This window comes from Ammospiza nelsoni, chromosome 15, assembly GCF_027579445.1.
Source record: "Ammospiza nelsoni isolate bAmmNel1 chromosome 15, bAmmNel1.pri, whole genome shotgun sequence".
In the NCBI taxonomy this organism is placed as follows: domain Eukaryota; kingdom Metazoa; phylum Chordata; class Aves; order Passeriformes; family Passerellidae; genus Ammospiza; species Ammospiza nelsoni.
This window is the reverse complement of record NC_080647.1, coordinates 16,633,163-16,655,925: the sequence shown is the minus strand read 5'-3', so window position 1 is coordinate 16,655,925 and position 22,763 is coordinate 16,633,163. Positions and strand designations below refer to the sequence as shown.

The 22,763-nt window shown below is 43.1% G+C and overlaps 1 protein-coding gene across 1 annotated transcript in view; it reads left to right on the top strand.

Annotated features, from left to right (window-relative positions):
• DCX (doublecortin) overlaps positions 1-22,763 on the top strand; it is an 83,521-nt gene that overhangs the window by 41,858 nt on the left and 18,900 nt on the right. The window contains exons 4-5 of the mRNA XM_059482863.1: positions 15,959-16,061; positions 20,748-20,885. Coding sequence (XP_059338846.1) covers positions 15,959-16,061; positions 20,748-20,885 — 241 coding nt within the window. The remainder of the gene's footprint in view (positions 1-15,958; positions 16,062-20,747; positions 20,886-22,763) is intronic.

Here is a 22,763-nt window from a genome sequence, read left to right as displayed (position 1 = left end):
TTCCTGTCTTGTAGGTTTGAGTATATGGGAAAAGTCCACTTTCCATGAAGTTTTCCTTTTCTAATCTGATTATCAATGAAATCTGATTTGCCATCCTGATGCGCACAGGAGAGCTGCAGGTTTAGGAGCTGTGTTCCATCAGCAGTGTTCCTCTGCTGCTGCTCAGGTGGCACCTGCCAACCCATGTCTGGAATTCTCTCCCTCAGGTCCTTGATTGCCATGGGGATTTGGGCTTGATCCCTCTGGAATTGAGCAGGGAATTTCCCCAGTGGGGTCTGTGTGGTTGGAATCACGTCTGCTGCAGAGGAGTGCACAATGTGACACACGTGGGGCTCTGCTGAGGGCAGCCTGACCTGGACCCAGAGAAGGTTCAGAGTGCAAGATTTATCTTAGGAAAGGAACAATTCAGCCTTTTTCACTGCCTCAGGAAACAATGCTGTAGATACATGTAAGAAATCAAATAGCACTTGGGAGTTGAGTAAAAATAACCTTGTAAGTGGAGTTGAATGCTTGAAATGGATGTCCCACCAACACAGTTTGAAAGTAGAGGGAGTTTTTAACTCTTGTCAATGCTCTTCCCAATTAATCTGCACTGTTTCTGCTAATTGGCATGAATCTTGCCCTGTAATACCCATAGCAGAGATTTGTACAGAATCCATTGCTAATCCTATAAACTGGTGAGTTTGATAAAGTGGGTTGCTCTGGGCATTGCTAATTTTATTTCCATGCTTTCACTTGCTATCATTCATTAACCCCCAAACAGCAGGCTGGGCTGTGTACACAAACAAGAGAGCAACATCATCTTATTAGGGGCTGTAAGCATGAGTGGGAAATTACAGCATGATGAATATGTACACAATTCAAATGGGATCCCTTTTCTTGTGTGTTGCTATGATGCTACCTGCTGAAAAAACAAAACAAAAAACAAAACAAAACAAAAGAAAATCAAGTTGTCATCAGCACATTTAAAATTAAATCTAGTTCAAGGAAATTTTACATTGAATGGCACAATTTTTCACAGGTACCCAAGGCACCTCCAGGTGGGACACAGCTGCTGCTTGTGTCCCATTATTTGTTTCCCATTGTTCCAATTCTGCCCCACACACAGCTCCAGGAGCCGCTCTCAAGCCTTGTTCTCAAGGGCTCTGACTTTCTCTCTGGGTGTGCTGCTCACCAGGAAAAGCCCAAAATTCCCCCAAATTCTGGGACATCTCTCATCAGCATTAGAGGAGCTGCAAAGGATGGAATTAAAGCACCCCAGGGCTCCTCAGAGATGTCCTTTAATGCAGAACTGCAGTGGATGGCTGCAGCACAGTGGCAGACCTTACAAAAGTGATGCTTTATTTCTAATTCAATATAGGTGAGTTGAAATGGGATTAAATTGGCTCTTTAAATGGCATTAGAAAGGCAGAGGCTCATCATAAGATAAGACTTTCCAGATTTCCATTTGCATCCTGAAGAGAAGAAAAAAATCTGTTCTGGAAAAGACTGGGAATTTTTCTGCCACTCACTGGCCTAAATCTTACACACAGTAGCCAGAATAGCATTCTTGTTATGAGTCAGTATGTTATTGTGATATAATGCTTAGTTCTATGACCACCTGATGGTCCTTAAACAAAAGTATATTTACACAAAATGTGTAAATATACATTTATACATTATAAATAAATGTATATTTATACAGTCTCCCAGTGAAGGAGATCTGGGTGCAAAACAGCATCTCACTGAGTAACCAGGAGAGTTTGGTTTGCACACGTGGTCAGAACGCAGCTGAATAAAATTGTGAATTAATCAAACACACCCAGGGACAATGGGTGCATCTACAGGACCAGATCAGAGAACCAGAGGAAAGGGACAGCAGAGTTCTCTGTAAAAACTGAAATATAAGTCAGCTAGGATAAATGAATTTAATATTTGCCTTGCTGTTAAGAAGAAATGAAAAGGAGTTGCAAAGAGAATGTACCATTCATTATCTAAGGCTGATTTTCTAGGCAGCCGGTATTTTTCTTTTGTTTAAGAAGGTTGCCTTGGAACTAAAACAAGACAATAGTGTAGATTATGTATTCTCTGGGGGAAAGAAACAAAATATTTCGCCTGGACTACAAAGGGAGAAGAGTGTCAGGTTTTAAAAATTACTTTGGCATGTTTGAGTTCAAGACAGCAAAAGCAAAATGCTTGTTAAGCTGCTGTAGTGTGCAAGTATCATGGCTGAGCTGATGTTCCAGGAATTGACTGCACCAGCATGTTAATTGTCAGGACATGAGTCCCTAATTCTTTCATAAGGATGCTGGTGTGTTGCCTTATTTGGTTACAGATGTTGCACTGCCTGGGCACACAGGGGGAAATTAGAGAAAGTTGTTTTAGCACAGTGACATTTTAGTGAACTCCAGCGCCAAATTCCGGATGGAAATGTGTGTTCTGAACAGGATTTCTTCAGAGACACCAGGGAAAGCACAACACTGGTTTTGTTACAACGACCTCTCTGCACTTATCCCTGCTATCCCAAGCCTCAGAAATGCTGTTTTTCTGCAGTTCTTGAGCCCAGCTGGAATTGCAGACATTCAATATTTCTTAAAAAAGCTCAGCCCTGGCTGTCTGTGCTGGATGTTTATGGGAGTGCAGGAGCAAATGGAAAGCACACCACTGAGGGGAGGGAGAGGCTGATACTGCTGGATTACCTGTCAGAAATGATCTGCCTCTGAGATGGAAGGGGAAGGCAGCAAAGGGAGGCTGTAAAACATTTCAGGGGGAAAAACTAAAAATACAAAGTTTCAGAAGTGCTGTCAGTATGATCAGGGAGCAAAGCCTGAGTGATGCTCTGTGGAATTCTCCTGTGGATTTGCACCAAGAGGCTCCTGTGTCAGCATAGCCTTGGTGCTTCTATTTACATTCCTGCTCATGACTGCATCCTCAGCCTCTGTGCAATGCCTACATATCCATTTATGTATGAGCAGCATTCCCATCGTGAGCAGACAACAAACCTCGCTTCTTTCTTGGCATTCACAACAAAATTAAACTCTGAAACAAACAAAAAACTCCACAATTACAAGCCCACAAGACACCTGCATCTTTAAATGGGTGTTATTAATGTGTCAGCTTTGCTGAACCTAACAAAGGGTTATTTAAAATCCTTTTGTTTAACTGTAGTTGCAGAGTTTCTGATCACAGTCACAAAGAGGACTCAGAATGATTTGACCCTGGGTGGGCACATAATGGAGATCAGAACCTGACTCAAAACCTGCCAAGGAACAAGAAACTCTTTTGTGCAGATGTGAGGTGTAGGAGCACTGGGGGTTCGGACGGTCAGGATGGACAGAGATGTCTGGAGCCAGGGCTTGGAACTTGTGGTTTATTGCATTTATTGCAAAGGGCCTGGGTGCAGGGCCCTGCTGGGAGCTGCCAAACACAGCTCAGAGCAGCAAAGAGAGAAGAGACAGGGAGAGAGGGTGAGAGAGCAAAAGGGTAAGAGAGTAAAAGGGCGTGAGGTTACCATTCCAATAAAATAAATCTTCTTCTGTGTTGAATATTCTGATTCTCACTAACCAATCTAGTACAATGCTATACAAATCCTATAACATTTACATACAGCCTATAAGAATCACTCCATTACTATACAGTGTTACATTTTAAACCCTAAAAACTCCTCTTTGGGCCCCTTCTGCCAAGCTGTAGGGTCTGCTCTGACTCTTGGGCCCCTTCTGCAAGCAGAGGGTGTTGTTCCATCAAAAGGGGATTACCTTCAGCTGGCCACACCATTGTTTTCCAATTGTTCAGTAACTGAGGGATCTCAAAGCTTGCTTTCATTTCAATCTCGCTTATAGTTTCCATATTCTCAAAATCTTTTTGCAAGACAATCATATTTATAAGGCTCTCCTGTTTCATCTTCCCCAACATCCAGGACCAGCAGGAAGGGTCAGGGGAGGAAAGAATCTGCAATATCCACCCCAGGCAAGGTGAAGGACACTGTGAGGTGCCCCCTGTGCTCATTCCTGCCTCACAGCAGAGTGCTAGGGGGGATGCCAGCTCAGCCCATGCCTGAGGCAGGACAGGGAAGCACTGTGGGGCAGATGCCAGGCTGGTGTCCTGCACACCAGCAGAAAGGATCCATTTACCATGGAAATGACACTCAGTCTCTAAGGATGGGATCTGGGAAGAGCTGGAGAGGGAAGGATGGGTGAGGAGCTGAGGAATTCATGCAGACAGAGGAGTTAAAAATCCTGATGCATCATTCCTGCGGTTCAAACAAGCAAAGCAACCCCCAATTATCCCAGGCAGTGCACAAAGGGAATGTCAGGGAGTGCAGCCATCTGCAGCAGGCTGATCTGGGAGCCCTGCAGCCACCTCTGCACCATTCCAGGGCTGGAATGTGCTGTTTCCTAGAGATTGGCAAAGAAACAGACACACTTCTGCTTGTAAGTCTCTGGCCACCTCCTGTTTCCATCATACACCTCTTGGGGGAATCTCATAGCAATTAGTTTCTAATTGCTTCAGTAGTCTACAACTGATTTGATGAGAAATGCCATGCAGATGTAATGGCTCTTGCATGTTTCACAGGAGCAGAAATTAATTGCATCATAATTTTAAAAACCCATGTTCTTTCCATTCCCCCTTTTCTTCCACCACATAATATTTTACATTGCAAAAAAGAAAGGTCAAATATTACAAAGTCATATTTTTGTTTCTCTAATCAGGCGCTCTTCTGCCACTGCTCAGTGGCACAGCTCCACCCTGATGGGCTCTGTGTGTTTATTACTGAGCTGTAATTTGAGTGGTTGCTCCCCAAAGCAGTGTGAGCCCTGTAATGCCTCTCCCAGGTGCTGTTTCGTTGGGGTAGGAAGGTTTTGACCTCCTGCCTTCTGGAATCCCTCCAGTAAATCAACTGCATCTTGGCATCATCTCCAAATGAAATCTGCTCGCCACGCAGCAGCGAGGAGACGTGAGGGGAGTGTAAAACAGGACAATTTTTCACTGCAGAAATACTTGAACTCACTCCAGACAATTATGCAGCCTGCCATTTTACACATCATCTATTTCACTATTCCTGCATCAATTATTCCATTAACGTTGCTGCATACTGAGCTAGAACCTGTCACTGGTCCTGCAGGCATAGAAGGGATGAAATACATTGCAAAAAAAAAAGAAAAAAAAAGGTGTTTTCGCATGAAAAGCTTTGGGACATCCATTTCAGCAGCCTCTCTACATGTGCTATACAAAGTATTTTTATCTCCCAGCCTGCTTAACACTGTTAATTTCTACCCTAATATGGTTTAGCTCAGGATATAAAGCTGAATTTTCCACTACTCTGTTCTCTGTCAGCTGAGTTGAAAAGACCTGTTAATTAGAGAAAAAAAAATAATAGCTTTATTCAAAGATTAACAGAAATTAGGGTGAAAACAAAACTCTTCTGATAGGGAAGGGATATGCATTAGCTGTAAATTCAGGATATCTCCCAAAACACAAAGAACAGGTTCAGACTTGTAATTAAGGAAGAAAATTTAGCTCCCTGGAAGGAACAGCTTGATAACAATTGTTACTTTCCTTTAGATTTCATGTAGCATCTGTTACAATTTAATTTTTAAAGGCCGCCATTTTTAATTCCCATTAATCTGCAGAATTAACACTGTGATAAAGATCCTGGCAAACATTGAAATTTAACGAGTCAAAATGCCTCTAGGAGCCTTTACAGAATATTTAAAGAATTGAGCAACAGCACTGATGCTTTGGGTGAGATGAAATGCAAAGCCAGTGTTAATTAGACACAGACCAGTTGCATCTTCCCTTAATTCAAGAATTTGGCTGACTTGGATCCATAGGCTGTAAATTAATTTATACTGCTGGAGGATGGGACATTTGTCCCTCACTAGGTTTGTAGATGTATTAGGAAGGTTTATTTAGTATTGTATTTGCAGGGCACCCCTGACCTAGGCAGGAATGATGCATCTGACTCCGTGTTCTCAGAAGGCGAATTTATTACTTTATTATACTATATTATATTAAAGAATACTATACTATACTGAAGAATACAGAAAGGATACTTACTGAATGCTAAAAAGACAATAATGAAAACTCCTGACTCTTTCCAGAGTACCAGCTTGGCCCTGATTGGCCAAAGAGTGAAGACAACTCACAGCAGAAACCAATGAAACAATCACCTGTTGGATAAACAATCTCCAAACACATTCCACATGAGCAAAACACAGGAGAAGCAAATGAGATAAGAATTGTTTTCCTTTTCTCTGAGGCCTCTCAGCTTCCCAGGAGAAAAATCCTGGGCAAAGGGATTTTTTCAGAGAATGTGAATGCCACAACTTAGAGATTGAAGACCTCACACTGGTGTCTTTTTTCCATGAAGGTTGATAGAAGGAAGTAAAAATGTCATCTCCTCAGCATGTCCCTCGATGGGGATGTGTGTAGGATTTTAGAGATGTAAAAAACAGAGGGGCAAACCCTGTACCTGTGCCCAGGCCCCTCCCAAAGGGGGGCACACACATCCCAAAGGGATGGGGATATATAGTGGGGCACACGCACTATACCTGTGTCTGCCCTGGGTTGGGAAACCCAGGATGGCACACATGAGTCCGAAAACATTTGCCAAAGTGCCAAATAATATTGAGGGAAAGCATTTATCCTGTTACTCTCTTGATTTATTGTGTCTTGTTGGTTTTTTTTTATTTTTTATTGCCACTCTTGAAAAGAAGGTGATGTAGGCCAAACAAGGCCAGGCTGCTGTGTCTTTTTGAGTGAGATTTGTGAGGTTTTTGTGACTTACTCAATCCTACCCAACATATTCTGTCTATCACAAGTGCCAAGGAGGACGAGGGTGTCCCTTAGAAGTGTGTCAGTGTGCTGCTGTGCCAGGAGAGAGACACAGCCAGTGCAGAATTTGCTCCTCCAGAGGAATCCTGAAGCCTGACTCAAACTGAAATGTCCCCAAACTCTCCTGATGCCCTGATAAAAACAACCAGTCTGACTCTCATTTCTCCCCAGCATCTATTTTGGAAGGAAGTTACTGATGTCAGCAGGATGTGGGACAACCTGAAATAACTCCATTTCTCATCCACTGAGGGGCTGCCTCAGTGAGTAAAGCACATCCACGTGTTACAGGGAAACGCATCAGTCATATTTGATGTCATTTCCTTTGTCACTCTGGGCGACTACTGAGGACAGAATTTTCTCTCACGTCTCTTTACACCACATCACAGTGGATGTAGAAACAAATACAGCTATTTTGTGTAATCCCAATTTTCCCAGAACTTTATTTGTGCTGGGATGCTGCCCTGTCCTCCTATGGCTTTGTGCTGGGCAGCAGCTGGGAAGAAGGGTGGGTTTAAAGACACTGGATTTCCCTCTGGAAATGGAAATGCATGGATGCATCACTTTTGTCCCAAAGCACTCCATGCTGCCACAGAGTGCTGTGTTTGTGTTGTAAGCAAGGATTTATTTCCCAAAATCTCATCACTGGCAGTGCCTGATTCAAGAGAGACCTGCACAAAGCTGAACAACAGCCTTTCCCTTTTGTGAAACTGTGCACAACAGGACAGCAACAGCTATAGATTTTAGGGTTTTTTTGGAGTTGGAAATCCCATTAATGGATATTCCAGCATCACCTTTACAGGCTCTCTGTGTCCTTACTTTCGAGGCTCCCATTTCTATTAGTCTTGCTTGACCTTGGCCATGTACCTGTGCTACTTCCAAAGTCTCTGCTGCTCTTCTGTCATCCAAAACTACAGTTTCCTCTCAAGAGTGATGAGGGGATGCTGATTAGGATGCAGCTTTCTGAATTGCTAAGTGCTACCTGTTCTGGGGCTATTTGTGCTGGCAATCTCTCCTTTCAAAGTCAATCTGTCACCCAGAATTCCTCATTTTATGGTTTTCCAATGGAGAAATGGTAATGTTTTATATATTGGTGTGCATGGCTGTGCTCTTTGTTCCCCCAAACTTCACAGCACGTTTATCTCAGCATAATACCCTCATGAATGCAAGAGCAAGCCTTTCTTCTGCTTAAAAAGAATCAACAGCCTGAATATCTGTTTCACAGTCTCCTCCATATGTATAGGCAAGGGGGATAACAAACTAACCTTTCTCCCAGAGGCTAATTGGATTTCACACAGTTTGGAAGCACCACTAATTCATCAGAGATATTAAAATTCAGCTTTTACATTCCTACTGGGTAGCTTGGCTGTTGACCTCCCTCCCTCCTGCTTTTTGTTCCATTCTGCTTCAAACTTACCCATTTCCAGTACTTGGATAAACAGGCCCTGTGTGCTGCAGCCCCTTGAGAGCAGCATTTCTTCATGCATGAACTCTTACAAGCTGCTGTGGACATACATGCATGAATATTCCTTATTCCACTTAAATAAGCATCACAAGTGCTTATCCTAGAAATAAAGCATATTGGTCAGGAGCTGGTGTCCCTACTCTGGTTCAGCTGCCTCATAAAGTGGATGTAATCAGTCATGATCAACCTGCTGGAGTTATGCAGCCTAATTTAGAGAATCTGCATTTTTCAGCAGCAAAAAGGTGTAAAGATTCCTTCTGGTGTCAAAGAAAACATTTGATGGTCTTGACTGGCCCAGAACTTTCTCTTCTGTAGGTGAGAAAGGAAGAGAAAAAACCTCTGCAGGAGAGAGGAGTTTGATTGCTTCAATCAAACCATGTAGGTAGGGCCTGAGTGGTCTCTGTGAACACAAGAAAAAGCTGAGATCTCTGAATAATGCATGAAGGAATGGGAAAAAAATCTCTGCGTTTCTATTGAGAGGTCACAGAGAAACCCAGATGGCAGAGGTGACTTCTCCTGCCCTTGATGGTGCCTCACAGGAGTGAGGGGACAGCATGGCCATGGTCTGGCCAGGTCTCCACGTGGACATTTGGTGGCACAGGGGGGCAGAGATGGAAGAACAGGTGACAGAGCCCCTTCCCTCACTGCTGGGTGGCTCAGAGAGGGCTCCCCAAAGTGCAATTAAAATATTTGTGTCACACAGGCTGGGCATGCAGGAGTACTCTGGGTCCACTCTGCAATGTTCATATTTGTGCTTTTCCTGCTCCTCTTTTTATTGCTTATCAATTTTAAGTAGTATTTTTTTTCCAGGAAAGCAGATAAGTAATTCTCTTTCTGTGAATGCAAATGTGGAAACTATTGAGTGGGTGTGTGCATACTTTAAAGAAATAATTGAATCCAAACATCTCTTATTTTTAAATGCAGGAAACCAGAATCTAATAAAATGTAAATCAATTCAGTGTCTGCTTTGGGCTTGCAGTCTTCAGACTGTTAAAAAGAAAAATGCATTAAGTGCTGTGCATTCCAATACCAACATATTTTTTTTCCATTGCATTGCCTTAACCCTTCAGTCTTCTGAAATTTTTTTTCTTTGTGGGTGTGTGGTGAGGAGCTTGCTACCCATGTTCATCAATTCCCATATTCCTTCTGAATCTTTCTGTGGGTCACTCTGAGTGTGTTTGGTGTGGGCTTTGCTGATTGCAGACACCCAAGTGACACATCATAAAGCACAATTTCCTTTGTGATGTAGGGCTTGGGCTCCTCAGACCTGAAACAAGCAGGCCACTGCCAATCTGACTTGGAGTCCAGCTGATGGAGGGTAAATAAATCCCTGAGATTGCTGATGTGAGTTAAAACAGAGTTTAAAGAGGTTTTAGTGTCATTTTCAGCTCAGTGAGCTCTTGGTGCCTGTCTGGCTGCTGGTCTGACTTGCTCAGCTCAGTGCTGAGAGAGAAAGGACAGGAGCAGGCACCTATAGTACATTATTGTATTTATCTGATTATTGGACGTGTTCAATTTTACAGCACTTATCAAAGCAGCCTAGACAAGAAAAGTGTGTCTTAATTCATCTCTGTTCTTGCAGGCATGCAATTGTCTTCTGGGGTCTTTTTGGCCCTTTTTTGGCTTTTTCTGTAGACAGTTTTCCCCCTGTTCTGGCCTTTGGAAGCCTACAAGCTGAAGAACTGTGATGATTTAAAGAAAGCAAGTGGAGATCTGTTATCTTTGAACATAACCATTAGATTTGCAGAAACTTAGGGACTTTGAAGCTACTTATGTGCTTATCACTGTTCTGCTGCCTAAATTCCTAAATGGGAAGGAGATTGGAGAGAGAATGGTTTACAAAATAATTATGACTGAGGGAGAGACCTGAAAATAAGAACATTTTCTGTCTGAAAAGGACCCTTCTCTGAAGGATGAGGAGGATGGTTCAGCTCACCCTCTGTCACTGCTGTGCCCATGATTGTCCTGGAGTGACAGTGAAGGACAGTGAGGGACAGTGTCCATTACCTGTGAGGGACAGGGAGGGGCTGAGAGGGGCAAAAGGAGCTGGGGAATCCCAACCCTTCAAAGCAGCCCAGGCTCTGCACTGCTGAGCGTTAAAGATTGCAATGCAAGATGTTTTCAATTACCATCTGCATAGCAGATTACCTTTGTCAAGTGGGCACTTTGCCTTATCTCTCTCTGAGTGACCACATTCACTCCTCCCTTGGGAGGGGGCATCTGCTGATAACAGCTATTGAATGTCACTGCATGGCTGATAAGAACTACAGCATCCCACTGGGAGATGTGAGCCCAGAGGGAGGAGCCAAGCATTCCTACCCAGATATAATCCAGAGGTTTTGAGACACCAGCACGGCTTCTCCACTGGATTCCCCAGAGGAACAGCAGCTGCCTCTCCTTCCCCTGGATCTTCAGAGGAAGAATCCATCCTTCTCTACAGGATCCCTGCTCCAGCAGAGCCACCCCTGACACTGCAGGAGGGCTGAGCCACAATTCCAATGGGACTGCTGCCAACACCCTGACCCACAGGGTGTCAGGCTGGGTTCTGACTCTGTCAGTGTTGTTCTAGTGTACTGCATTGTTTATTTTATCCTTTTTTTTTTCTTTTCCCTGTTAAAGAACTGCTATTTCCTGCTCCCATATTTTTGCCTGAGAGCCCCTTAATTTAAAATTTATAGCAATTGGGAGGGGTGGGGAGGGTTTACATTCTCCATTTCAGGGGAGGCTCCTGCCTTCCTTAGCAGACTCCTGTCTGTCCAAACCAAGACACTGGGTGATTCAGGCTGAGGCTGAAGTCCTCAAACTTTTCATTTCTAATTCTTTTCAATTGTTTTATTTATTAATAAATCACAGTTTCTGAATAGTGCTGCTGCCTCCTGGAGGAAGCTGGGGACAGCCAGTTGCTCTGAGCTGGGCCAGTGTAGATCCTGTGGTTTTACTGCTCCTTTTCTGGGTGAACTCAGAATTTCTGGCATTTCAGCAAACTGTGAGCTCACATACAGGGATGTGTGTGTGAGGCAAACTCCATTTTGTCAAAATCCTGAAAAATGCTTAGTTCTACAAGTGCTGTATTAAAATGAGGCAGGGGCTCAGCAGCTCTCACAAGGCTGCAGCTTTTCCTCTCTGCAATTAAAATTGCTGCAGCAGGCACTGATGGACTCTCACTGCAGAAAGCCCAGCTAGGCTGCCCTCTCAGGGAAGCTTTTTCTCATAGAAGCAGAGAAGGATTTAATTTAACAAGGAAAACCTAAGGAATTGCAAACTAATCTCTACAACCTTCTATTTCTTCCATAATATATATTATAAGGGTTTTTAAAGATCAGACCTTGGCACAAAGAAAAATGCTACCATCAGACCTATTAGGAATAATGACTTTGTAAGAAATAAATTTGTGCCTCATTGACTGGGCTGTGAAGATATGATTTCCTTCTTTGGAATTGCTTCAGCTACAGGAATTGGAGAGTAAACATTTCATGCAGTATGATCCTTTCCCAAGTCAATATTGTCCCTTCAGTGCTGAATTTCAAATTCAATATTATCCTTCCTTAAACAAAGGCATGCTTGGAAATCAATGTTATTTACCTTGTCTACTGTAGCCATAAACACCAGTTTAATTTTTTTATTATAGATGAGAATGCTTGAAGACTGAAAACTGCAGAAAGACGAATTCTTCCTATTTTGCTGATTCCTGGTGTCATTGCTGAGGGTGCATGACAACAGCCACCAACAAAATCACCATTTTCAAGTGGCAGCATTGCTCCTTGCACTATCTGGCTACTATTGGGTTTTTGTCCTGTGCTTTAATAAATTTATAATGAAAAGGAAAACACAGCATTACAAAAAATATTTTCAGGTTGTCATCTGGGGTAAATTTTTTATTGTTATGAGCCTTTCAGGGATTTTTTTTTCATGGTGTTCCAGGTGAATTATTGGATATAATTAGAGTTATAGATCCAAGTAAGCTAAAGCAGAAAATATTCTTTCAAAAAGAAAAGTCTACACTACTTGGGGGGAGACTTGTACTATATCTATCTATCTATCTATCTATCTATCTATCTATCTATCTATCTATCTATCTATCATCTATGTATTTATTTATCTATGTATGTATTTATTTATTTATGTAAATGGAGGAAACATCAGAAAAAAGACTTCTCAAGAATGCAGAGAAGACCAATAATGTTATTTGGGAGTCACTAAAAGCCTCTCCAACATTACTGCAGGCAGAGGTTTGGCCTTGCCTGTCAAGAACAACCCTTAAACGTTCCATACTTGTTAATGAGGTCTCAAACCAGTTATCCCAGCATGGCCCCACTTCCCAGCTTCACGTCCTGTAGGGATGAGCATATCCAAGGCTTTTTCCTGGTGGGTTTCTTTTTTCCATTTTCCTTTTTCCATGCCCCCCTCAGTCAAGCTGGCTCTGGTGCTCTCAGATCCAGCAGAGCAATCACATTTTTTCCCAAAGAAAGTTTACTCCAGTGGCTTCCTGAGGGCAGGAACCCATCTGGGACGTGTTTCAGGGCAGTGATCAAGGTCTGGGGTTGAATAAACAAAAGGTAAATAGAAAATACCACACACGTGGTGAACATAAGCAACAGAGCTACAGGCCCCATAGCACAGGAGCCCAGCTATTTTCTGAATTTTGCAATGTTTTGCACTATTTAAGGAGACTAGGATTGGGTTTTGGCTGTCCTTTCTGCTGTGTTGTGGTGAGCTCTGAGTAGTGGAAGTTACAACAGGAAACCAAAAAGGAACAAATAGGGCGAAGGCAGAAGTGATTGTTTCCTTAATATTCAGAGTTCAGCAAGTAGATTATTGAATTCTCTACCAGCCTCCAGTGCTCACCAGCTGTTCATAACTATTTATATTATATATTATATTATATTATATTATATTATATTATATTATATTATATTATATTACATTATATTATATTATATTTATAATGTACATATTGTATATATTGTTTTATATATTATATATAATATAATATATTATATCTATAATATATATTATATTTATTATGTACATAGATATGTATAACACAATTATTTTATATATATATTCTTTTTTATATATATATAGCTATAACTACTGTGTGTATTTATGCACAATAACTGCTCTCTGGAGGGAGAGGCATGCAAAAAAGTGAATTGCAAGTGTCTCTGTTTGAAATGTAGTCAGGTTCCTGTCCTTGGACACTCTGGGACTTCTCCATCGCATTTGGACCCTTGGATCTGAAGATTTTCTTGATTGCCTGGATTTTGTTTTTGCTCAGGGTGGCTGTGGGAAGTCAAGGACAAAATCCACATTTGGACTTCTGACCTGGAGACAACAAAAGCATCTGTGGGCCCTTTCTGATGTCATGCAAAAGGCTGGGAAATTTCTGAAGCCTTTTGATCCGAGTTTAGATCACAGATTTAACTGCACAGTGGAGCAGAGCAACCCATAGGACTTTTGAGTGGCACAAGCGTGGTACTTAACATTCAGATGGGAACTGGTGTGCTGAGCCAAACCCAATTATTTGCAAATGAACCAGTGCCACACATCCTCAGGGGGAGGGCTTTAATACCAAGTGCTGGTTTGAAATGTCATCTTTTCTTTGGGAGAATTCTCTATAGATGAAGTTAGCTATTTTCAATCTAATTTTAGACAATCAAAAATAGGAATTCACTGGAGTTAGCAGAGGAAATTTTAACTCTGATCATCAGAGCCACAGCAGATTTCAGCCTGCTCCATTTTGAAAGTCATGACAATGTGAAAAAAAGGCTTTTCACTAAGGTTTGGCATTGTAACCAGAGCTGGCACTCATGGGCAGTGCTTTAATTACACATTATACTAACCAGTGTGAAATACTGAGCCTTATTGAGATAGCCAAAAGCCTTCTTTAGAGCTGATTTATTAGAGCTTGAAATTAACTTTTCACAGTCCAGCTCCAAGAGATCGGTAGATAGAGAAGCTCAGCTCTGCCTCCAGTGAGTTCCCCATGGTTATCTCCAGTGCTCTCTGCAGTCCCTCTGAGTGCCCAGACATGGCAAAACACTGCTCAGCAGCAGCAACAGCAGCAGCAGCTCTCAGCCTCTCCCCTCCATTACAAACACCAGAGCTGACCCTGGGCTTGCTTGGAATGATTTCCTGGGAAAGTGGAGCTTTGGGAAGCCACCCTGGGCTCTGCTGGGTGCTCAGGTGTGTGGCTGCCCCAGGCTGGCTCTGCTGGAGCTGTTCCACACTGGGGTGGCTGCAGATGAGCATCTGTGCTGCTCCTGACACAACTGTTGGTCAGGATATCTGGGATATCAGGATATTGTTAGGAATTGCCATGTTAAAGCAAGTCCATAATCTGCAGATCTCTGTGACCGTGTTCACAGGGGTCTGAGGATGAGGGAAGAGATGAGGATCTGACTCCATGTTTCAGAAGGCTTGATTTATTATTTTATTATATATATTACATTAAAACTATACTAAAAGAATGGAAGAAAGGATTTCATCAGAAGGCTGGCTAAGAATAGAAAAAGAAGAATGATAACAAAGCTGTTGTCTTGGACAGAGAGTCTGAGCCAGCTGACTGTGATTGGCCAATTATTACAAACAACCACATGAGACCAATCCCAGATGCACCTGTTGCATTCCACAGCAGCAGATAATCATTGTTTACATTTTGTTCCTGAGGCCTCCAGCTTCTCAGGAGGACAAATCCTAAGGAAAGGATTTTTCATAAAAGATGTCTGCGACATCTGTTAGCTGAAAATGGGGAGGAGCTCCCAGCTGATGGGATTTTAAAGTAGAATGCAATATGGAGATTGTTTACCCAGAGTGATGGTGTTTTTTTCCCTTGGCCTGTCAGGCCCAGGTATGTGTGTGTGAGCTGGGACTGTTGGGGGACAGTAATGACATTCTGGGCAGTGTGTGCAGAGCTGAGTGTTGGGAAGGATGAAAGTTTGACAAGAAAGTCTCGCAGATATGTGTGCTTGGCAGAAAGATTTTTAATGTAGAATCTGAAGAAGGAATAGAGATGGAAGCAAGTTTTGATATAGAAGAGAAGAATTGCTGAGCCAGTCTTATTGGATAACCAAGGAGGCAAAGGATGTGTTAGTTAGAAGGGGTTTTTATGGCTTAGAGCAAAGGATAAACCCCCCCCAACAAGAAGATGTTTTTACCAAGCAGGAAGAGAGCAGGCAACAAGTCAGCAAATGTGGCAAGTAGAAAAAAGGTCTCAGAATTTTCCACTGCAAGAAAACTGAAAAACAACTTCTAGCTTAAACTGTAATGTACTAACTTTTAGTGATTGGGGAACAGTAACATGAATATGGTAATGATAGTAGTTATGACAGGCTATAGGTAAAAATTAAGGTATAGATTGGTTCTACTGTATTAAGATGCTCAGCAAAGAAAATGCACTGTAACCTAAACTCAGGGTCTCCAGGCCTGCCTGCAGCTGGAGCTGACAGCTGTAGGCACAGCTCTGTCACCCACAGCCCTGGATGCTGTAACTCTTGGATGGAATAAACTGAATTTTGGAGAGCTCCTGGAGTCCCACATCCCTCATTCAAGCTCTTGCAGCTGAATGCTTGGCAGATTCTGTTTAGATGTAATGTAACATAGTGTAACATAGTATAGAATAATGTAGTATAATAAAGTAATTAATTACCACTAAAATGCATGCCTCTGCTCTCTCTGCAGGTGACCTGTCTGCACGATTTCTTTGGGGATGATGATGTGTTCATCGCCTGTGGCCCTGAGAAGTTCCGCTATGCACAGGACGACTTTTCCCTGGACGAGAGCGGTAACATCAAACCCACCCTGATCCTCTACTGCACTGCCCTTCCCTGCTCCTGTCTGAGCTCAATGCTTCTGGTCTGCTTTATGAGACCCAGTACATGGAATTTAACTCTAGGAATGTGTGTGACCACGTTCACAGGGGTCTCAGGTTGAGGGAAGAGATGAGGATCTGACTCCATGTTTCAGAAAGCTTGATTTATTATTTTATGATATATATTACATTAAAACTATACTAAAAGAATAGAAGAAAGGATTTCCTCAGAAATCTAGCTAAGAATAGAATAAGAAGGAATGACAACAAATGTTTGTGGCTCAGATTCTCTGTCTAAGCCAGCTGACTGTGATTGGCCATTAATTAGAAACATCCAACATGGGCCAATCACAGATGCACCTGTTGCATTCCACAGCAGCAGATAACCAATGTTTACACTTTGTTCCTGAGGCTTCTCAGTTTCTCAGGAGGAAAAATTCTAAGGAAAGGATTTTTCATAAAAGATGTCTGTGACAAATATGTTTTCTGTTGACGGAGTGACAAAGCTATCCTTTGTCTCTTCAAAATAAAAGAAGCCCAGAAGTTTCTCTCTTTGAAAAAAGCCACTTCAGATGCTATGGGGACATCATTTCAAACTTAAGGATAGCCAATTGGACAGAAGCTAAAAAGTCTCACTTGGGCAATTTACTAGAAATAGAAGTGAGCAAAGAAACTAATGGCTTTTGTGGGGCGTTTTACCAAGAGCAAGAACCTCTTGCAACTGGCTTGGTTTTTTCTCTGTTTGTTATTTTGCCTTTTCTTAAACCTTTTTGTTTCCAACACTGCAGCAGAAGCCATCCTGCTGATTTTTATGTCTCCAAGGGTAGCTGAGCTATCTTGGGTGTGTTATAGACCTCCAAGAGCTTATGAAACCTGGCTCAGGAAGGCTGCTATAACACTTAACATCCTTTTGGGATACTTATCCAGTCAGCACTATTATAATCAGGCAAATACTGATTGAGATATAGTCAGAATAAATTAAATCCTGGAGCATTTTGACATTTACTGCAAAATCGCGGAGTGTTTATATTTTCAATTTTCTCCAGTCACATTCAGATAGGTGCATTTTTCTTGAGAGCTAATCATCCTTATGTAGACACATGCAAATTAAAAATGGAAACAAGAAACAGTTGAAAAAAAAAAATCACATTTCCACTGCTTACTTCTGCTGTTTCAAAAAGCAGGGCAATAATTCCCTTTCTGGGGGCATGACTGGGACAGCACCATTATTTTTCCCTGTCACCACTGCCAGAAGTCTGTAATAATGTGAGTCTCTGTGATCAATTACACCATGAAATCTTTGATTTTACAGAATATACAGAGATTACTTGTAGGCCTTACCACCCACCCCACCTGGCAACTGTACCCGCCTGTCTGCAGGTGCCAGTGAGTGCAGCAAGAGGAAATTAATGTCATTTTAACCATTTAAACAGAAAAAAATATGCTCTCCAAGCATCTAGGCACACTTCCCAAAGCTCTAGGTATGTTGTGTGAGGAACACAAGCCTCATCCTGTCCTATAAACTGCAAACTGGCTCAGTATTGAGGACCAAAGAGGATTTTTGCTGGATGCCAGGAAGCCAAGCAGCCTCTAATCTCCAAACACCGACTTTTTTATTACTCCCTTGCAAGCCTGATTTTATTTTAGTGCTTCTAAAGTGCTTCTTTAGGTACTTTTGACCTGTGTACTCCAGATGAACCCATTTGATGGTCTTGGGGTAATTCAAAAGAAGCTTCCAAGGTTCAGCTGAGACTTTGCAGGCGGAGAATAAAGCCTGTGGAAGTGATCAGTGAGCTGCACCTCTCGTTGTTTTTCACCACTCAGCAGTTGAGTCAGCTCCACAGGGAGCTCCACGCTGGAAAACAGCTTGGATGCAGAACAACTGGATGGAAATCCCAGCCCTCTGCCTCCACTCCTGGGCACTGCTCACTTCTCCAGCTTGGATCTCTCTGGCAGGAAAAAGCCAAGTTTGCTGTTGGGAAGGCAGTGAGCAGCTCCAGAGGTGTTTTTGGAGGAGCCTTGCAGCTCCCAGGGAGCAGATGAGGAGCCCCAGCAGTGTTTCCCCATTGCACACCCATCACCCTTCCTCCTTCCATCCATTTGCTGCCAGGAGAGCTGCAAATCTTGAGGTTTTGCAGATGAGTGTCACTTCATAAAATCTCCTCTGTCATGGGGAAATTTCTCCTGCCTGTTTGGATGACACACTCCAGGATTGCTGGTTATTATGTTCACTCTGGCAGGACGTCAGGAAACAAAAAGAGAAGCAGCACAAGAGAGGATTATGTCATCTTTTTCCTCCTGGCTGCCCACCAGAGCTTCCACCCTCTAATCCTGCTCTGAGCACCTTCCAGATGACATTGCTCTGTCCCTTTTGTACCCCCTGGTTTCAGCACTGTGGAAATGTCACACTTTGGTGACATTTAGAGGCCTTTTCACACCAAGCTCAGCACAGCCAGGTTTCCACCTCCTGCAAAAGCTCAGGGATTGCCTCTGAGACTTGCCAAGGGCTGAGCTGGAGGAATTCCTCAGAGTCAGCCTTTCTCTGCTGGAAAATGCAAAGCCAGGTTTCCTTCCAAGGAATTACTCCCCTGGGAAGAGCATAAATTTGGAAGCTCTTGCAAAGACCTAACATGAAGTATTTTTACTTTTTTAGTTTATTTTGGTTTTTTTTTTAGTGAGTAATTCAGGTGACTAAACACAGCTGCCTGACACCCTTTGAGTCCCCTCACAGCACCAGTACTGCTCTTCATGTATAATATAGCTCCAAAAAATTTGGGCTATATTGGGGCTGGACCTCTACAAGCCTTTCAAGTGACATCATCTGTGAGAATCCAAGTATTTTTGAAGAAAAAAAACCCACAACTTTTTCTATCCCTGATTTAGAATTTCCAAAATTGGTTTAGCAGGAGAGAAAATAAACTGACTGTAGGATTAATTCTTGCAGCATCCCTGGGGCACAAGGCCTCTTCTCCTGGCATTCTTGTGCTGCATGGCCCAACAGCAAAACTCTCTCAAACCATCCAGAAGGAGCAGAGATGGAGCCTTGGCTGGCTGAGAATGAGCAAAGCCTGGGGAAAAATTGAAGCCAATTACATTTTCATAGATACACTGATATATAATTAAATAACACATACATTTAGGTCATACAGCTTGATTTTGGTTGACCAATTATTTATCTGCTCTGTGCTGCCTTAATTCCACTGGGGACTCCATTCTAGGGGGCCTCAGTGTGGAGCATGTGGGGCTGAGCTGAACTTTTCCATAAAAAACTGCCTGCATGAGGAACACGTAACTCACATCTGTAAAAAACACACATTTTTCACATCTTGGTGAGGACAAGCTGCTGGAGGAGATGAGGTGGAACCAGCTAACATTTGACAAAAGGGAAATCCCTTTTTTATTGCCTTCTTCTTAACTGGGTTAAGTTAATAACTTGAGGGGTGGAAAGTTCCTTTTCTGTTAGCTCTCAATGTAAATAAAACCCAGTTCTGAAGATCAGGCATGCCTGAAATCCTGGGACACGTGGAGCTTTGTTAGCATTTCAGTTCCCCTCTGCAGGACTCTGTGGATCATGTTTACATTTTCCACTCTTCCTGGCCTATTTAGTTTTTAAGGAAGCACAGTTGGGGTCCTCATCTGCTCACATCTTCCAGTACATAAATCAGCTGGGCTTGTTTGTACAAACCTTGCTGAAAGGGAGGAGTGGCCAGGACAGAGGATGTGCTTTGTAAAACCATTTTGTCTCCTTTGCTGTGTGCGTCTGAAGAGTTGCAGCTTGTTGAGGACAGAAGAGGCAGGTTCCAGCTGGGTGAAAGCCTCCTGGGGCAGCTGCCCCATCTGCCACTTGGAGGCTTCATTTACAGCACACCATGAGCTATTTGCTGGCTTTCTGCACCTGCAGGAAGGGCACTCATCATTCCTGGTACTGGGTCTTCACGGGAGTGTGACTGTGTTCACAGGGGTCTGAGGATGAGGGAAGAGACGAGGATCTGACTCCATGTTTCAGAAGGCTGATTTATTATTTTATTATATATATTACATTAAAACTATACTAAAAGAATAGACAAAAATATTTCACCAGAAGGCTAGCTAAGAATAGAATAGGAAAGAAGAATGATAACAAAAGCTTGTGTCTCAGACAGAGTCCAAGCCAGCTGACTGTGATTGGCCATTAATTACAAACATCAACATGGGCCAATCACAGATGCACCTGTTGCATTCCACAGCAGCAGATAATAATTGTTTACATTTTGTTCCTGAGGCCTCTCAGCTTTTCAGGAGAAAAATCCTAAGGAAAGGATTTTTCATAAAAGATGTCTGCGACATGGGAGGGTTACAGCAAAATAACTGAATTTTCTTGAGTGTTCCCTCAGTCAGTGTTGGCCGTTTTCATTGTGCTCAGGAGAACCAAGGGAAGGGCAGAAAATGTTTGGTGGGAGCCAGCCTGGCACCCACAGAGTCTCAGCACCTCCTCTAGAGGAGCAGAGCTGTTCTCTTTGCCCTCGCCTTGATGAGTCTCCCTTCAGCCCTGGAGAACAAGGGACAATATCAGCTTTTCAGCTTTTCCCTTGCCCTTGGCATTTCCTGCATCTCTCTGGGGACCAGGCACCGAGCTGTTTCACAGCAGGGCCATAACCAGGTGTGTCTGTGTTCCCCCAGAGTGCCGGGTGATGAAGGGGAGCCCAGCAGGTGCCACGGGCAGCAAATCCTCGCCCACCCCTCAGAAGAGCTCGGCCAAGAGCCCCGCGCCCATGCGCCGCAGCAAGTCCCCGGCCGATTCAGGTAACCACCAAGATGGTGAGTGATTGTTTCTTGGTGTTTGCCTTCCACTGTGCTCCAGGGAAAAGCACAAACTCCCTGTGCTTGTAAAGAAAACTTGGGTGTCTCTTGGAAACAAGAAGCTATTAAATATTAGGAAGGAATCTCCTGGTTGGTGAAGTGCGGTTGCAGCTTGGGGTTGTTCCAGCCACAGGCTCACAGCTCCTTCCCCAAAAAGTATTTTAAAAGAAGTTTCTATTCCCCAGGCAGGAAATCAAGGCCCACAGTGCTCCCAGATGGTCCCTGCAGATACAGAGTGATTTAGGGTGACCTCCTGTGCAAAGCAAATGGTGATTATTGCACAGGTCAGGAGTGGCTCCTCGCAATCTTTATTTAAAGGAGACAAGTGACCTTGCAATTGCAGAACTGCTGATGGGTTTATTGATGGGACACTGAGACACTCATCCAGTAATGGAAGAGAGGGAAAATGGGAATCCTAATTTGCTGCAGCAGCTTGCACCATTTGAAATGGTTTCCCTCCTTCTGCAGCAGCACCTGGGTTGGCAGCACATGTGGGGAGCTGCAGGGCTGTCAATCCAAGGCTGGGCTGCATATTGCAGTGATTCTGGTAATTGACAGTCTTTAGAGTCATGGAGAGTTTCTGGGGCTATGATTGACCAAAAATGTCACGGTTTGATGCTGGTGCAATGCCAGTGCCCCCATGAAAATGCATTCTCCCTGGTGTCTACTGTGAGATGTGACCAGGAACAGAGCAAAGCAGGCTCCAGCTTAGGAATAGAAGGGGAAAAAAAAACTTTATTAACTTACAATATATAAAAGAAACACACAGAACTCAGGATGAAAACCTTCCAAACATTCCTCCTCCCCCCAACCAAGTTCCCAATACATCACAGTAAGACAAAACCTTGGACTCTCAACTCAGTTGCCATCCCTCAGATCACCAACTCTCAGTCCATCACCACCCTTCAGATGTTCCAAAAGAGAACCAGACATGGCCTCTCACTAAAACTGCCAAATCATCAATTAAACATGTCAGAATTCCAGGAGAGCTTCATAGCTTGAGTTCAGGTGTCCCACAGCATCACACAGGTGACATAAACCAGAAATTCCTTTTCACCATCATGCTAACGTGCTGCATATTGCATGGGAACATCACACAACAGCTGACCATCAGTAGAAATGGGATTATTAGTCAGAAAATTCTCTTGGCAGCAGTCAGAAGAATTTCCCTCAGGAGGCAATTCATTTGTTTAGGGTGTGTGGGTGTTCTTCAGCTACCTAAAGGGACAGTGTGAAATGGGTTGGCACATGCCAAGAGTCTGTATTTTTCAAACAATATTTCTCTCTGAGGTGATTTTGCATTCATAAAGTTTTTATTCAAGATTCCATTGTTGGAATGGCTATTCTCAAACTCAGGCTTGCCATAATTTACCCACTTCCACAGTCCCAAATGCCTGCTGAAGCTGTGTGGGCACACTGAAGGCACGATGGGAAATGTGATTTACAAAAACCCAGAAGTAACACTCAGTGCTGTGGGAGTCGGCTCATGCATGAGCAGCTTTAAACCTCCTCTACAAGCATCAGGTGCTGATTCCCACCAGAAGCAGAGCTTACTGCATGAGCATAGGGTTTATTATGAAATGGCAATTATTGTGTGCCTGATTTTAACTGATTGAGGCACTCCAGGCCCAGGATGGTGACTCATCTGATGAGCTTTAATGAACACACTTAGCAGAGCTTTTCAGGGGGAGATTGAAACAACCAGAAAGGCTGAACAATAACCAGTTCCTGGAGTTAAGGTCAGTAATGAAGAGCAAATCAGGTTTCTTTAATCCATCCAGACAAGAGTCTTTCGTGCTTTCCTGTAATTTCAATAAAGGAAAAAATGGCACTTGT